This window comes from Haliotis asinina, chromosome 6 (genome assembly GCF_037392515.1).
Source record: "Haliotis asinina isolate JCU_RB_2024 chromosome 6, JCU_Hal_asi_v2, whole genome shotgun sequence".
Taxonomy (NCBI): domain Eukaryota; kingdom Metazoa; phylum Mollusca; class Gastropoda; order Lepetellida; family Haliotidae; genus Haliotis; species Haliotis asinina.
In genome coordinates, this window is record NC_090285.1 from 22,432,778 (window position 1) to 22,451,783 (window position 19,006).

The window sequence follows — 19,006 nt, forward strand, 5'->3', positions numbered from 1 at the left end:
AAGCGTTCGCTCGTCACTCCGAAGACCGTGTTCGATTCCCCACATGTGAAGCCCATTTCTGGTGTCTCTCTGGTGATATTGCTGGACTATTTCTAAACGCTGCGTAAATATATGCTCACTCACCACTGTATTTTTATTCTTACCTATTCTATCCCTTTTTATTCGCAAATCGCTCTTTTCTGTCACATTCCTCTGAAATGTCAATGTCAAGGCCAACTCTATAAGGGAAGTAACTTCTGTTTATTTTCACTTTGTGAGATGACGCATAAAGAATGTTCAAGTCATGATAATCATTAAGAAAATCCAACGAAACTATTTTTTACACGCCTTAATTCTCATTTTGGCAGACTTTAAAAATCTGATGACAAATGTCATGTCCTAGTTTAATAAATGATTTTGGTGTGATGAAAACATTGAATATGTTACCATGTAACAATACTTAGATCTGATAAAATAGTTTAGATCTATTCGAGTACAAGTTCACTCTATTGTTTGTTTGTTTTGTTTGTTTTTTTTATACAAGGTAAGAGTTTTTATTATAAATGTAATTAATTACAATTTCTTCTAGATCAAATAAGTTCACCAAAAGCTGAATTTCACCACTTTCAAACCGTTTACTTCGATTTCTAGTCTCACCATTTGTCTTGTAAACGAGATCGTAGCTGCCCTTACATATGTGTTTTTCATGCAATGAATTATAGATAATATTTAGGTGAACTTGATGAAGGTTTTTTTCTGTTTCACCTACTGAAGAGCTCGCTATCCTAGCTAGGATCTGTTACTCACCTTAGGACAAAGATAAGATCGTTTCGAGAATGGGTCTTATCTTAACAGTAGGATGTCATAACTCCTGTCCTAACTAGTTAGGATCTGCCTTAGCTGGGACACTTTCGAGAATAGGCGCCCTGGCCAATAATAACAACAATGTCCTCCTCTGACCCCCGAGATCCCCGGATCAATTGATTATGTGTTGAATCAGATCGATAAACGCGTATGTCAAAGTCATAATCCGCCATTGCCCCTTGAACAGTTGTTCAACATGCTGCGGGAGGAATGGTAAAGGATTCCGTAACGAAACATCCAACAACTGATTCGATCTGTGTCAAGGAGCTGTCTTGCAGTTCGGGCAGTTTTCAATGATATTTTGCTTTTGCGTTTCTTTTGTTCGAAGAGTGTATTTTCTTTAATTTTTACAACATCGAATAGTTTTTGATCTGGGGACATACCCTAGAAAGTAGACTTTTTCAATAAAAGTGATGGTTTTTTGTTTTTTGTTTCTGGTGTGTTTTTTTGGGTTTTTTTTGTTTTTTTTTATCAAAGTTGCTAAGATAATATAAATGCACACAGCACGCACAACACACACAAACAGGGTTGAATACATACCCTCCGTAACAAACCTTTGGTTTTGACAGAGACGATTATGATCATATTAACTATTATACATACATAAATTATTGAGATTCGTGATATATATGGTAGTTGTAAAACAGCCATCACTAGGTACATTTTGATATACTACATGCCTATGTTGTCATAGTTTTATAAAATATATGTTTTTCTCACATTGGCGTCACAGCTCAATTATGGGTTCCGATATTCAGTTACCCTAGAATGACACTTACAATCGTCAGAAAAAATGGAACCATGTTTTTTTCTGAATCCATATGCAAAACTGATTACATTTATCAGTGCTTTCAAAACTTATCATGCTCTTTCCACGGGAAGCATACTTGCTGCATAAGCCCCTCGTTATTCTGGACATTGCTTCCCTAGCAAGGCTCCACTGGATGATGGGGTATGCCGTATTACATTTAGAGACTACCTCTATTCTTTGCATGGACTTCTCATTATATCTGATGGCAAATATCCGTGTTTAATTCTGTCACTCGTTTTCGCAAATGAAAGATTTTGTTTCCTTGCATTAGTCACGAAATCACGGATTTAAATTGGAACGGCTACATTTTATTATGTTTGTTTGGTGGACTCATAGTTTTCCGAAGAGATTTCCACGATTTGAAAGCATAAGCAAATATACGGATGTACCAAATCAGTGATGGTTGAATGAAATAGAAGATGGCTTTGTGCAATTAATAACCGTTTACGCAGCCTTGTGTATTGTGTATTCTCTGGTCTTTGTTAACCGTGTCCTGTTGGAATTTTGTTAAAACAAGTTCGCATGAGCCGATGCCATACGCGCACAACAGTGTAATTTCATTAATATGAAAATAGAAGTCGTTTGAATGGAACTGATAGTTATACATCTCATACAAAATTCCTAGATATATGCAGTACCCTGTGCATTCGTATTGAAGATCAGCAAAAGTGGGTCTGAATATTTTCCCGAAATGTAAACATCGGCTCGTAGCCAACAGACGGGCGCATGCCGTGAACACATTAAAAATAGTTGTGAGGAAAATGCAATCTATTCATGAAAACATCCGCAAAGGATTGTAAGGTCAGTGTCATTGGGTGGGTACACAATGTCCCGCAATCCGGATTCTGGGGGATACAGCCAGAGTTATAAATTAGTTGTTGTCGGCGGCGGTGGAGTGGGAAAAAGTGCCTTAACTATACAATTTATACAGGTAAGTTTCTCATTGTGCATTTCTAGCATGATTTTCACGATGCCGACAAATCGAGGTCGGGCTGGTCTTGGTTCAGCATGGATGTTGTTTACGTCTGAGGGAGATCCCTCGCTTTGGCAATTCATCCAGCTAATGTGCCAAATGAGATGCTTCTCGTGATTCTTTGCTATCATCTCAAGGTTTCCGATTGAATAAGGAGAGAGTGGCAACGCCAAAGGCACGTTTATTCACTAATGAGAAAGTTGTTACAATGAGTACATATAGGAGTACCGACAACAATCAGTATTCACACAATGTGTACTTTGTAAATTGATGTGCTTGTCACTCTTGCATTTTCTACAGATTGCCGGGATTTCAGAAACAACTGTTCAGTGTGAGACTGGTTCGTTGGAAACGTATTTGACACCTTTACCGTGTGTCATTGCAGTCTTGCCACCTTGCATACATTTCTTCATCCTGGTATCCTAGAGTTGTAGTTTAACCTGTTTTACAACAAATTATGTACACATTCTGTAAGAGTTGTATTATGAAATTTAAAGTGTTCTAAGGAATATATGTTATCAATTAATGAATGTGATGAGCTTCAATGTAATCCATTAACTGGCCTCATGGAAACATGATGCCATAGTTACACATTTAAAGGTCACATATACTCTAATAGGGTACAAATGCAAAATCACTTGCTGACATCGTTAGAAATGAAACCCCGTCATTAAAACTCATTTCGATCTTTAATTACCTTAAATCGACCTTTTTTACAACAGTGCACAATTCTCAGCCGCAGACGAAATTTCAACCAATCAGAGCGGCGTGTCTCAGTGACGTAATAGTGGGTGTAGAAATGAGGGTCTGTGCAGTATTCATCTACATTTCAGGGGTTAAACTATTTCCTTTACAGGTTTGTACAAACCTGAAATCGTGAAAGCTGTTGAGAAAAATGAAAGCTATATGTTCTCACAGTCTACTATCATTTAGTTTTGTCTCCTGCTTTTGCCTAGTTTTCGAGTTACAACCCTTGTTTTCATAGACGATTCTGTCAAAATCACTTGGTGTCGCTAGGTTGTAATCCATGTTAGGTGGTATAAGCCTACACGTTATTTGTCATCATTCACTTGATGCTCAGTTAATGAATTTATAACAGGTGTTATTAGTGGTAACGCCACTTAGATTACCTGACAAAGGCCCCCATTTGGCATTTCTTTTGTCTGGATCGATCAAAGGATTAACCGATAACACGCTGATTGATTAATTAGTTTTATGGGGATTTAAATGGGGGATTTGTCAAAAGTTAGTGTTTATGTATGTACATTTACTAATCTATACTGAATACACTCTGTCGTGTCTGTGTCTGTGTAAAACAACGCCCTTCTTTCAAAGGATTAACTGCCAATACATTGATTGATTGCTCATTATTGGCTAACTAAATAACTTTTTAAAACGAATGACGCACATTATGCAATTAGTTGCCAGGTGTGCTATCTTGGGTAACCAATGAAATTTTTCAGCAAAGTGAAAAACCTGAATACATCACGTTTTCGTATATTAGACTTTTAAAAGACACATCACTTGGGAAATCTGCAGATGAATTATATATCACTTGTTTTTGTGGATATTGATGGATACATTCCTCGAAGAAGGTAATAGCCTGACATTGCTCCTGTAACTTTAATTTTAATATTTGCATTTTTGTTTTTAATAAGTTGTCATAGCTTTCAACAGAATCATTGTTTTTGTCGTGAAGTGTAATGATGCAGATGACATACACTAGGGCGTGCGTGCGAATTATGATTCATATAGGAAAACTATGAAATGTCTACATGTTACATTCCTGTTATACATTCGCAGATCGCTAGATTTTTTATTACGTTTCAAAATGCATACAAGTATGATTATAAAGTAATTAGGATTATGAGACCAAGTATAAAGATGTATATTGACAAGTGTCTACATACCGGTGAGTGAATGTTACAAACCAAGTAAATTTAGCAAGTGAAGAAATTTATCACGCAGTATTTTCACTTCGACCCCTATGTCACTGTAGGGCTGTGGCGACAAATTTACGTAACCTGTCTGCGGTTTCATTTGGAGGCGAGAGAGAAGCAGACTTTTTAGCAACTTTTAAGCGCTTGGTGTTAATTAACCACAAGTTTTTATTATAAAAAAAATGGTGTTTCGTTTATGACTAACCAAAAGTCTTTCATATGCAGTGATAAAAAGAGTACCAAACAATTGAGATTAGTGGTCCTTTAAGGATTATTTCAGTTGATATTACTAAGCACAGGGACCAGGTTCTAGGTTAGAGGTGTTATAAATATGTCATGAAATACATGACTGTAGATATACAGTACAGTACAGTAGAGGGTCCAAATTAAGACGAGTCATAAGATTTGCTTGAGTGGATTTTGAATCTAGAAGCCTTTTATGTTCTTGATAATTTTGACATTGTCATAATCATGTTCTGATTAACTTTTAACACTGTCATAGCTTGAAAGAATAACTATTTAGCATCACACTGGCAATATTTCAGCCATTCTGTAACGATATAACATGAGGCTGGACACACTGAGAGTTGATTTCTGCATCTTGCTGTAGATTGATGCTCGTACTGTTGCTCACTGGATTGTCTGGTCTAGTTTGTATTATTTACAAACTCTGCCATATATCTTGAATATTGCTGAATATGACATAAAACTAAGGTCACTCACCCAGTTATGTGCAAGCTGGCAGTATTCAGCTAGTAAATAGTTTTCCGATGTACCACCTTGTGACTACTGCTTTACTTATGGATAACAGGGTTGGACAAAAGGCCATTAAAAGCTTGTAATGTGATGTTTTAGTTTTATTCAGTTATGCATTATCACTACACGAAGATCAACACTGCCTGTTGTGATTAACAGTAATAGGTTACATTATGTTGTTTGTGCCAGTATGCATACCAAGTTTGCACATGGCTCTGTCTGTTTATTATTATGATAATAATACTAACAACAACAACAACAATGATAATAAGTCGTCTTTTGTAGCGCACAGTGTCCAAACACCAAGTGATTGCTCGCGGCGCTTTTGATAAGACAGTTAGTCTAGACATCAGGGTAACATTTTTGGAAGAGGAAAGTTTTCAGCTTTGACTGGAAGGTAGATAGTGGTTCAGTGTTTTTAATAATATAGAAATATGATTCTGACAATGTAGGCTTTTTTAGAATTACAGCATCAGTGATTACAGTAGGTTTTTTACAAGATCGTGCAGAAATAAGATTAAAAATATGTAGTCCAAATCTTTTGCAAGTGAAATTTTCAGTAGAATCCTGAATCATGTTAAATTTTATTGTTTGTCTACAAAGTCTGTGTGTTGCATATTTTTTGTGTGGTTTTATTATGTTTTTGCGTGGAAAATGAGTGTTTTTGCGTTAACACAAATACTGAACATTAGCCTGTGGATCGAACATTTGAATCTACTAGCCTAAATGCTACCTTTAGATTTTACCTTTAAGACCTGGACTTTTCTTATTTGACCTTTCTTGACAGAGCATTTATTTGGACTGTATTTGGGGGAAAATACCTGTGAATTCTGCTAATGACCACATTTTGTGACTAGATAGTGCTATAACAGGGTTAGATTGTGTATATATCAGTGAAGTTTTGCTGACCCTTTATTTCTTGTGTTACATGCTCATGATGATCTCTATGTATTGGTATATTTGCCAACTGGGTATTATACATTTTGTGTTCATTTGCCCATGTGAAATTCTCTGCAAGAACTGAATCTGATAGAAATTAGATCTTTCATTTTACGATATCTCTGCATCACTGCAGGATCTGAAGACATCTCAGTAGAAGATTGTTTCATGTTAACTTTCTGATTAGCCAGTCAGCATGTAAACTTTGAAGGGGCACGATTATAAGTAGCATTCAGCATTTTCATTACATCGTATCTGCTTTCTGTATCTTGCTTTCAGTATTTTTTATTTTGTGTACATTGTATTCATTTCCCAAATGTGCACTATTGGGGGTAAATTTGTAGTATTTTCATGTGCTAAGATAAAAAATTTCTGTTTTATTTAAACTCCCACAGTGAAGAAACAAAATCAAAACAATGAAGAAATGTTAGATTTGATTGGCTCAGGAATGGGTAAACCCTTTGTTTAGACTGGACAGTAAAATACAATTTAGTGTTCGTTCACCTGACACCCACCAAGCACCTATGAAGGTGTAATAATAATTAAGAAATATGCTTTGTTCTTCCACCTTGTATAGTGTTAATAAAGCACACTTTCGCCCTGAACTATTATAGTTAAAGCATGACAACACTTGCGTCCGAGTGCTTTAATGATATAATAGTTCAGGGCGAAAGTGTGCTTTATTACACTATACATGGTGGTAGAGCGAACTGTATTTCTTTTCTAAGATGCCGTATTGAATAATTTCTAAGCCTAATTTCGATTAATCTATGGCAGAAAACAAACGATGATGTCAGTGACCTAAATCAAGAATCCTGACGCGCTGTTCTTTTGACGTGTCAGCCCCCTACGTTAAGACAAACGTTACTGGAAAAACAAATGATGAACTTTTTGGTGAAGGTTTATGTTCGCGTTAAATATCTGCTCTAGATCATTTTAATTAAATCTATGATTCGCTTAAATCATACAAGGCAAAATGAGTCTCATTTCTACTACCAACGAAAGTTTAGATCAGTACATTCCATTGAAGCTGACTAGTCATGCGACATTCTACGATTGCATTGTGGGAATGTAAACATTGCAAACATGACCGTGTCTCTGTAAAGTTTTGAGTCGAACCATGAGGCATTTTATCCTTCGGAAAACATAAACATAATGTTTCCACCGGTGATGCTAGCTGTGTGATACAAGTGGAAACCGAGAAACGGGATGCGACGAAGCAGTTTACTGTTGGAGGCTGTACGAGGCGATGGCAACTGACATCCATCGTGACGTCGGTTACATTGTGACATAATGCAAAAAAGTTCGATTACGAGGGGGCAGACTGGAATGGCGCATTGACGTCAACACATTGTGACGTAAAAAGTGCACATTATCGTCTGAAAAAGTATTGTCAGCATCTTTCACCGACGCATCGTAGAATGCACATTCTTACATTGTCTTTAGCGCCATTATTTTCCCTGTTGACGAGTTCTCGCTGAACCCCTAAATAAAGCAACGCTAGATTTCTCCTGAATCTATCAGTTCACTGAGGCTCCTTTTTAATTTTAATGTGTATATTTGTTTCCATAAAAATTATATGTATTCGGGGACTTAGCCTAGTCTATAGTATTACATGCATGTCAGAGTAGAAGACTGTCTTGTGTTCTGCTGACCACTGGTGTGATTTTTGGGACAGTCTTCACATACAATTTCTTCATTGAACAGGAGCAGATTTGCCCCAGCTATGATCTGTCAATATTTACTGCCCATTTGTGTGATAAGATACACCAGGAAAGGTGTGAACCTAAATCATGAAGAAATATGACCACTCTGAATGTAAATACATGTATGCTGCTTCAGACAAAGAGTGTTGTAGACAGAAACAAGAGGGATGTATACCTTATTATTAGCTTGCAAGCTCACTCCCTACAGCCATATTTACTTGATCCAAAGCTTTAATCACAACCAGTAACAAATGGCCAAGTCTTGTAATCTCTTCTTTAACCTAGTGAGACCAGCAATTACTAGGAAAAGATGTGCTTTTTAGGGAGATTGATTCATGTTTACATATCAGTCACCATCTATGGCATCAGTGATTGAGATCATTCCTTCAACCAAAAATTGACCATAGTAGGTTAGCGCAGTTTGTTTTCTTCTGTTACCTTAAAATATCTACAGTTTTTGGTGTAAATATTATCATGTGAGTGAGTGAGTGAGTGAGAGTGTGTGATATCACAGTGAGGGACACTGGAAATGGTTTTCACACAATGTGCTCATGTGGGGAATCGAACCAAGTCTTGATGAACGACCCCCTAGGCTACATCACTGCCCCCTCTAGTCATGAATACACAATGCAATTTAGAAAGTGGTCATATGTAACATATGTTATATTTGGGATTTTATTTCCTCATTGAAGTACAGATTCTAGTACTTTTGTTGTGTTGAGTCCCATCTAGGATTCAAACCCACACCTTCAGAGTCAGGCACCTAATCCCTAGCATCACATAAAATCAACCACCTAACCCACTCAACTAATGTGGCATCCACAATAATTTCTATACAAAGACTTTGCCTAAGCATGCTAAACAATCTGTACACACATTTCCTTTCTGACTGAATAATTCAAAACATGAGTTCACAAAATATTCACTCCAATATTTACGACATAGTTGCTTTCCGTCTGTCAAGACTGAATAAGAGTGCACAATTTTATTCCAGTGTTCTGTATGTCAGTTACTTTGTTGTGAGAACTGAGCTTTGCTACCTTTAAATTATTAAAGTTTCTGCCACTGAATAATTAAAACTGATTGCTCAGGAATTTTTTGAGTTAAGGAAATGACTATGCAGTGTCATGACTATGACTATGAAGCCCATTTCTGCTCTCTTTCTCTCACTCACTCACTCATCTCCCTCTTTCTCTAACTCATTTTCTCACTCACTTTCTCACTCAATCACTCACTCACTCACTCACTCACCCACCCACCCACCCACCCACCCACTGTTTACTTGCTAAAATAGATGTCTCTTCAAGGATGCCATGAGTATTAAACAAATATGGTTAGATCTGCCTTTATGTGTGCCATATTCACTAAGGCTGATTATTGAAGGGAAAACCAATTTTTCTTTCCTATTTTCTATTATGATAGGAAGTAAAACAACTATAGCGATAGCGATAGTGTGTTGCGACATGCTTGATTGTAATAGCCAGTGTTCACGAATGGTGTTTCAAAGTAACAGGACGTTGGGCCCTGTAAGTGTCAGATTTCTGCCTGACCCACTGAAAATTCACAGGACCCACGGAATAAAATTAAACACACATTTCAGATTTAACATTTCTTGTAATTGGCATTGAAATTATTAACATTATATAATGACAAACATTATAAACATAATTTTTTTCATATAAACAGTGAACAAGTGTCACATGCCACAATTAACAACTTCAGACAAAGTCACTGTGATATATTCAGTCAGACACTGGGGCCAGTAGGTTGGGGACTTCTGTCTGACCGTTGGCAAAACTGCCAGATTTGTCAGGGGGTCAGACACTATTCGTGAGCACTGAATAGCAGTAGTGTATTGCGACCAACCATTACAACACTATTGCAATAGTTTTTTTTCTTATCAAGAAAGAACAATCTGAAGTAGTTGCAAGTTTTTTCAATAACTGACAAGAAGCTTGAAACCTAGATCAAGTAAACCGTCAAAACATAAACTCAGTGAAGCTGCAAGTCTGCTGTGCATTTATCAACAGAAGTCAGTAACAGAACTATCAGTAGCCACACATACTATCAATGCATTGATAGTTTTTGTTTCTACCATTGATGAATTGCCTTGGGAAACTCAACAACTGCAATCCATTGATAGTTCAATGCATTGTTACAGTCATATTGTTCACTGCAAGAAGTTACCAGGTTGAAGCTTATAAATGCCATTTGCAGTAAGTACAACATGTTGTCAGACATCATATGGGAGTGCACAAAACCTCTTTCTGAACCTCTATGGAAGTGATTTGATAAATGTTATATTGAAATATTCTTCTTGTGCTCATTTTGTTAAAGAAATAAGTAATACACTCAAGAAAACACGAACTGTTGTGTTTATTTCAAGGGGTGGTATCTCATGCGAGGTGTGTGAGTGTTTGAGCTCACTGTTGGGGAAAGGAACCCACTATACTTAATACTAGACTTTATATATTTTTTTTAACCAGTTGTTTAATGAGGTACACATACTGGATACACGAAGCAAAGGAACATGAATATTTTTGAGAATGTTTTAATGAAATCGTGTTCTTAATGCAAAAATCAACATCAACCAAATGATGTTCATTATATATATGTTTTAAATCTTTTTCTCCTTTTATATGTCATCTGTCAATCAAGTCAGTGAGCCTGACCATCCTTTCCTGTTAAATACCTCTTACGCATGGTTTACTGAAAATCAATTCTAAGCCAGATCTTCATGGTCAGTTTTCACTAGTCATACAAGATTTAAAATCAGTCCCTCCTGGATTCCGCGATTCTGCGGTTGCAGAAAAAATCACAGAATTTTCCTTTCCATGCAGAAAAACGTCTGGTCCGCAGAAAACACATTTTCGTGCAGAATCCGTGCAGAATTTGTCACTTTTCTGCCGGGAATTTGCTTATTTAAAATAATGAAAATGTTGATAAAAAGGATGATGGGATGAGGTGTGCAAGTATCACAGGGCAGATCTGCAGAATAGCTCATGCAGTGCTAAATAGTATTCACTTGCGATATTTGCCACACCTGCCATGTATCATGCAGGTAGTTTGCAGTACTACCGCAAACATATCCGTTTACCTTGTTTACCTTGTTCAACTTGACTGAGATTAGCTTATCTACGCCTGCTGGTGATTGTGATTACTGAGTGGTTGTTCAGTCATGCTGGGGCGTTGTACAATCACAGCTTTTACTTACGTGTCATAGACAGGATTAATATCATCAGTTGCAAGACAAGTGCTCAATTCATACTGGTGTAAATATGGAATTTGAACTGAATAGAAATTCAAGATGTTTTGATGCAGCGTTTCATGATTCTGCATCAACATAATCAGACTGCTATGCAAAATAAGAATAATATTAAAGGTCACATGCAACATAAAATACAACTTTGCAGATTCTGATACCTTTTGGTATGCACTTACTGAAAAAAATCATCAAAAATGCCAATTCAACCTCTAGACTTGAAAAAAAATGCAATGGAAAAAAAAGCCCGTGAAATCAGAATTCAAACCATTCACTAAATTTCCCCCAGCACTGAGGGAAAAAGTGGTTTCAGCAGCTGTGATGCGCTGAGCTGTACCCATAACGCATGCGCAGTGAATAAATTCGTCCAGCTTGAGCTTGACACCTGTATGTCTGCCTGCCTGCTAAAGACAATGTGCAACACACAGCTTCAATCACTGACCACATGCAATTTGAACATAACACCTATCAGACTATACACCATAAACAAAATAAATTGCTTTATGACTCGTGCACTCGAGTCTTGTCTCTGCCAAATTATGTAATTAGGCAGGTGTGGTACTTGTACACATGACATGTTTTTATGTCTGTTGGTTGCAAACAAACTACATCCATTTTTTTCGGATGGCTGGATCTGATGGATACTGGTGCAAACTCTTGTCAGTTTCAAGAGAACATTTATTTACAAAAGCCAACATCTCTATATACATTCTTTATGGATAACAACCTTTTCTAGTGTATATGATTTTATTTGACAACTATATATGAATCCATACATACCATCGACAAAGAATCTTACTTTCTTGTGACTTGCCATACTTCTAGAATGCTCATCCAACAGATCATCTTTCTGTACACACAATGAACCCTCAGCGTATCAGCACATGAACCAGCCAATCGGAAGCCGTCATTACACTTGAGTGCACACCCACCTGCTATGACTGGTCTCCCGATGGCCCAAGTACAAAATATTGCACTTTTGAATCACGACAGTATGCTTATAATATTGTTTATTTATGTTTTTTTTTACAAGCAGCAGTGAATATTATATGTCATGAATAAGTGATAATTGTGTTTTAATTATGTTTGATTTTTTTGTTGCATGTGACCTTTAATGAAATTAATAATCATGATTTTTATGTGCAGCAAATGGCTTAAGTATTATGTTTTATTGTATTAACATCATATACAGTCGAACCCTGTTTACCCGGACCCCACATATCCGGAAACCCCGCCTTCCGGACAATTTTTATGTGAAACGAAACTTATGTTCATGAATTGTACTTGCTTAACCGGACCCCGCGCTTCCAGACCCGGACAGTGAATTTTCAAACCGTTCCCATGCATTTCCATTGAAAAATGATCCAGTTATCTGGACGGAGAGATCTGTGCAACGTGCATGCGTATTTGTCACGTCAGTACCGTTTACCGCACGAGTATGTGATATCTTAATCTATCAGAAGGCATTTGGTGCGAATTGATTAATTAACCATCAAAACACTAGTGACGCGTGTCACTCGGGTTGTTCATTAGGTTTTGGCGCGTGTGAGAACATCTCATCACTAACGAAAACACATGTTAAGTAGGATTTAGGGAAACTACACTCTAACTGTACTGTATATAAATCGACCCCTGCTATCTGTCGCGATGCAAGTTAAAAATACCCTGCCACATGATCTAAGTCATGTGATCCCGTCCGTAAGTTTACTTTCTGCAGACAGCATGAATTCGATACGATGTCGTATGTTTTAGGGCATTTAAAATTAACAAAAGAATATGCAATTGGCAAAATAGAAACTTTGTGTCATCGATTTATGTTTTTCATCTAACTTAACATCTGAAGCTCCACACGCTACACGATTACGTCTGAGACAACTTGACAAATGGTAACCTACTTTCCGCCTTCCATGTATTATTGGTACACTTATATATTATGATGATTCACTGTTATTACTACTGACTGTTGATTTATTGATATACGTACGTGAACATTTTTTACTTTCACTTAATTTTCACGGTTTGGATCCAGTTAACTGGACGTCTCACTATCCGGACGATTTTCGAGTGAAACCAAAACGTCTGGGTAAACGGGGTTCGACTGTACATATTGAGAAAATTGATACAAATACAATTATTAAACTTAGAAACTGTGGAAAAGTCTTATTATTTGTTTCTACACAGTTTCACAGTCTGTAATGATACACATACAAATGTTCAACCTTATGCCCTCTGTTGATAATTAATAGGGTATTAAATATGACAGCAGCAAAGGTTATGTTTCTGAGGTTGTGTACACATGGATCATATCAGAATAAATTTCTATTGATGAAGAAATATGATAGCATCAATATTATTCAGGTTGAAATCTTTAATTCTTAGGATCTGTCGTTTACTATTAGGGTATGAATGTACAATGCTGTAAAGTCTTTAGACAATATGACCAAACCTGTAAAGATCCAGGTTAGAATTGACTTGTGCTTGTCCTAAGAGGTGACTAACAGGATCGGGTGGTCAGTCTCGTTGACTTTGTTGTATCCCAATTGCGTTGATCAATGCCTATGCTGTTGATCACTGGATTGTCTGGTACAGACTCAATTATTTACAGACCTCCATGTGGCAGAAATATTTCTCTGTGTGATGCAAAACTAGGCTCACTCACTCACTCACTTAGTACCATTTGAAGAAATTGTCGTCTCTGAAATCCTATATGAGACTATCTGTTGATGGGTATTTTATGTTTTGGCAGTTACATACCTCTGACAGGAATGACTGACAGACTGTGATAGATGTGTAGACACGATAGAGGTCATCTGACAGTGACAGCATATCTGTCATTTTTACTGTATACATAATAGAAAGAGGGGAATTTGCCTCTGATGCAGTCTGTTAAAAGAGAGAGAATGTTGAATTTGGAAAGGAGTAGGACTGAGTATAAATGTCTTGTGTTGGGACAAATTGTTTGCCTTGACTCATTCTTTAAAATCCCCTATGGTATTATTTTTGTAAAATGCAGTTGTTAAAGCATTCGCTCATTTTGCAAAACACCCTGGTTCAATTCCCTATGTGACTAAGAGTGACATGAAACTAAACTTACTCACTTTTATGTGAAAATGTTAAAAATGCATATAGATGTCAGTTGGTGGTGGCTTTTTAGATTGCAGTATTTCTTGTTAAAGGAAAAGCGTTTCAAAACAATTTGATGTGAGTAGCAGCAGCCGTCTTCATTTAAGACACTGCTTTAGATTCTAGTTATTAAGTATGTTTCCTCAGAAGCCTGTAGTCTGAAAGTTGGCTGCAAATCAAATTTCTCACAGTTGAAGAAGATATCATGCTTCCCATATATGTTTACATATATCAGGGTATGATGGCCCTATTGTCTATGCTGCCTTAAATTGCAGCACAGAATAGCCTCCCTTAGTGTGGCAGAGGCCTATGACTATTGGTTCGAATCCAAATTTACAATGATCATGTTTCTAGGTTCAGCAGCACCTTGCTCATGTGTTTCTCCAATGTATTGAGTGTCAGAGACCCTCAACATTTCACCTGTCCTCCCAGAGCAAGCTATTGCGTTGTGATATGACTGACAGCCAGAGTAACGTAGATTCAATTAAGCAATGAAACTAACTTGTAGTAAGACTAATTACTAGGATTACTAGCACTCACATGTCACATGTCAAGCAAGGGATACTCAAACAAAAGTTACTCGATCAGTAACTGATCAGTGCCTGATAGTCCCGACAGTTTTTAAAGATCATTTGATAGGCTGACACCATCCAATGGGCTTGTACAGGTTTCATCACACTTATCCGGAGATCAACATCTTGGGTGATTTCCTATCTTTCTTTCTGCTTATTGGTTTTTCATGTCTGACCTATACAGTGTGTGTGTGTGTTTGTTTTTAGCAAATACTGCTGACTGCATACACACAGAAATACTCTGCTGAGCTGAGTTCAAGGTTAGCTGCAACCTTTAATATGTGATTGGATTTTCTTTAGGTAGAACTTTCAGGTGCAATTTATTTTTGAGAATTAGGCAAATGGCAGAAATGTCATCCGTCGGTTGCCACTTACAAGAATTTACAGTAGTTGTATGTAAGTCTCCAGTAGTTGCCATTAGAAATTCCTAAGCTTAATGTTATATTATTACACTCAACGCATTATTGAAATACCCAAAATACAAAATATTAACTTTCATCCAGTTTGAACCTAACATTACTTTTCTGAAATATTCCTGCCAGGTGTTTATAGTTAGGAATCTTAGAAAAAGTCCTTTTTAAGGGGCATTACGGTAATCCCAAATCACAAACAGCTTAAAATTTTGCCTTTTGCGAAATGAAAGACCTTTATATTTTTTAATCAGTTGATTAGTAAATACAAGGCAGGCTTCATACTTGTTCCCAGTATGCTACGCAGTATATGACTTCATCTAGCACATACAGGATTGAGTTTGAGTATGTGCTAATTGGTTAACTGTGACTTCCAGCACTGGAGCGCGTGTTACAATGGAGTGTAAAACAATACGTAATGCCCCACCTTAACAATTCTGTGTATGCGTACCATGCAATATATCACTTATCTGGGCTAGAATCAAAAGAACCAGGAAGAATGGTCATGTATACGTATGTTTTTTCTCCATGGTGGTATGACCTAAGAAATGATAAGATAGACTTACACTCCAAAGATAAAAATCTGGGTAACAGTCTGTTAAATATTACTTGCAGATTTAGTCATGCTATTTTTTAACAACTGTATATCCTGGTGTTGTGTAGATGATTAGTTTTGCCATCAAATACTGACATAATAAATTACTTCTGTTGCTAGTATTTCCCTGGCAACTGCTGCTCTGGTGTTTTAGTTATATAAATTATAGAAGTTGTGGAATATGGTGTTTAAAAAAATAGTCAGTGTCTAGGTGGAAGTTCCGAAATTTATGATGTCACGTTGCATATTTTTTAATCAAATGGCAGATCTGGTATCTGAAAATATGGGGGTTTTTTTCAGGAACACAGATGTGTCAAATTACCAGTTTGATTGTAGTCACTAAAGCGTTTCTACTGCATGCGTTTACAATCTGCACTACATCTGTACATGATCTAATGAATCGGTATAGGTAGAATCTCTGTACAGTTTATAGTGAGCTTTAATCAGTGGACTAGCAACTTTATGCGGGAGCTTACTTCTTGAGAAATACTTGAAGTCTGAGTTTGCTTAATGTACCAACAGGGATAAACCTGGCTCAGAAAACATATGAGATTAATCTCACATGGGACCAAAAACATGAGATTTTTTCAAATCTTGTTAGATTAAACTGTTCATGATTGTTCACAAGAAAGGGAATAAACGATAAATATGACATTGTCATATGTATTTAATCAACTTCAAGTCAACCAATCATGAATTGCAATACTTCAACTACTCACCAAATTTAGTTTTCCACATATTTTGAAATTTCAGTTTCAGAACTTGGTTTGTAATTGAATCTTTAGATCTACTACCATCACCATTGGTGTCTGTTTTCCAGATTTCATTAAGGTCAATGATTTCAGTTGGTTTTTTTTCGTTTTGGGAGCCATGATGTTGCAGAACACAACTTCCAAACGCAAACTCTGTACAGCTTGCACATAAATGAGAAAATCTTGACATCGCGACCCAAGTCAATCCCTGTTATTACCATGCTAATTTTAACTGATAGTTGATTGCTTTGTGCTTAAGCTAGAGTAGTATTTATCCAGAAGTTATGTCAAAAATAGTGGTGTACAGTTCAAGATATTTTATGGATTTCACCTGCTTTATTTTTTAGTGAGACATCAAAAATATTGGTGTTAAGTAGGGCTGTTACAGTTCACTCATGTATTCAGTGAATCAAACTATAAACATGAATTCGGTTGGTTATATTGCAGTCAGTGGAATGAAATGTTCTTAATTTTTCAAAAAGATATAATTTGATGATAATTTAGTCACGGGTCATCATGAAAAATTAATTCTGTAACAATGGTCAAAATATGTCCAAAAATTTATTTTCTCATTGTTTCACTGAATATTTGGAGTATACATCCAGGGCGGGCATGTTTTCGTATTCATAACCCAACATTCATAAATGTTTGCCAGTATTCATGTGTATCATAATCACCTTCATGTTTAGTTTTGAAAGAGACATTGTTTATCAACAAATCATTCAGCCTCATGGCTGCAAGTGTTGTATGATCCCCAGGGAGTTGAGATTGATTTTATGATCATCATTAGATTTACAGCCAATGATCAAGGTGAAGAAATACTTGCAATTTGAGAATGTACCAGTTACTTGGATATGTAAGCAGGAAATAGGAAATATCCCATAATAATAAGCTAAAATAAAGTATGTCCAGGCCTGATTAGGTATGTACCTGGAAAGAGGTGCTCATATTATTGATCACTGATTTGTCTGCAGAATAATACCTAGTGCTACATAGTCACCATGCTGCTAATTATGATTCATGCAAATTCATTGTATGAGATCAAGAATGTCATGATGTTAAAGCTGGAGACCTGATGCCAGGTCAAAAGAAGGGTAAATTTTATGCACAGAATTCTGCCAGTTGTTACCTTTGGAGCTTAATGACAGAGGGTAAAGTATTTCCAAAAAGGAATATGTTGCTGCAATTTTAATAAAATACAGTGATGGCAACTTTCCACGAATTGTCTGAAATCAGCAGATTTAAATGCAAATCAATTGACTCCCATACCTCAAGCTGATTTTCAGCTGAAATCAGTTTCACCTATTACAATCCTTGAATATAACAGAGCGTAAAATGAAAATCTGTCTGCAGATTCACCACACCAGCAAACCTCCAGGATGTCAGGACCATTCCTAAATTCAAACAAATTGTTACATTTTAATTTGTCTCCTTGATTTTATGCTCTCTCTATTTGATATGTTTCAGTCCTACTTTGTGACGGACTATGACCCCACGATAGAAGATTCCTATACCAAACAATGCGTTATAGATGAAGTTGTGGCCAGACTAGACAGTAAGTATTGCATGCAGCAAAACTATTAAACAATGTGGTATGATGTGAGTGGCCAGTTTTACACACCGAGTATAGCTTATACCACTTTTTTGATCCTACCAGTGAAGATCCAAGTCCTCAGCAACCCATGCTTATAGCAAGAGGCGACTAACCGGGATCAAGTGGTCAGGCTGACTGATGACTTGCCATAGTATCCCAGTTGTGTAGATTGATGCTCATGTTGTTGATCACTTGATCATATGCAGACAACTGCCATATAATGCTGAGTGCAGCATTAAACAACAAACCAGCCAGCCAACCAACCAACCTAGTTGGGCGATTCTGCTGGGTCATAATCACAACATATTACTAATGGCTGTGTTGCCAGTGGTAGACACCAAGTATATCTTATACCACTTGTTGTCCAGTCTGTTGGATCACTGGTTAAGGTCTGCCAACACAGTTGTGATTAAGTAGTGCAACTCTTACCCTTTATTATGGTGTGAAATGGTATGGTATAGCTAAGAGTGTTGTTTGTGTCTACAGGTGTGGAATAGATCTCAAATAATAATGATGGTGGAAATAACTGATGTTCTTTCTCTCAGACAATCTTGGGTCATGATAGCGGTAGTTTTTGTGCTTGCCCTATGGGTGATATAACTATTTACTGAAAAGGGTTTGTGATTTCAGTATTTTGAAACTTCCTTTACTTTTGAGTCTTAGGATGCTATGTCTACCTCAAACTTGCAGCAGTAGACAGAGTCACAAGTGTGCTGATCATTGTAGATGC

At 36.8% G+C, this 19,006-nt stretch overlaps 1 protein-coding gene across 1 annotated transcript in view; it reads left to right on the forward strand.

The window, feature by feature from the left end:
* Positions 1 to 2,424: 2,424 nt before the first annotated feature.
* LOC137286618 (ras-related protein R-Ras2-like) overlaps positions 2,425 to 19,006 on the forward strand; it is a 49,883-nt gene continuing 33,301 nt past the window's right edge. The window contains exons 1-2 of the mRNA XM_067818567.1: positions 2,425 to 2,585; positions 18,150 to 18,237. Coding sequence (XP_067674668.1) covers positions 2,481 to 2,585; positions 18,150 to 18,237 — 193 coding nt within the window. The 5' untranslated portion in view covers positions 2,425 to 2,480. The remainder of the gene's footprint in view (positions 2,586 to 18,149; positions 18,238 to 19,006) is intronic.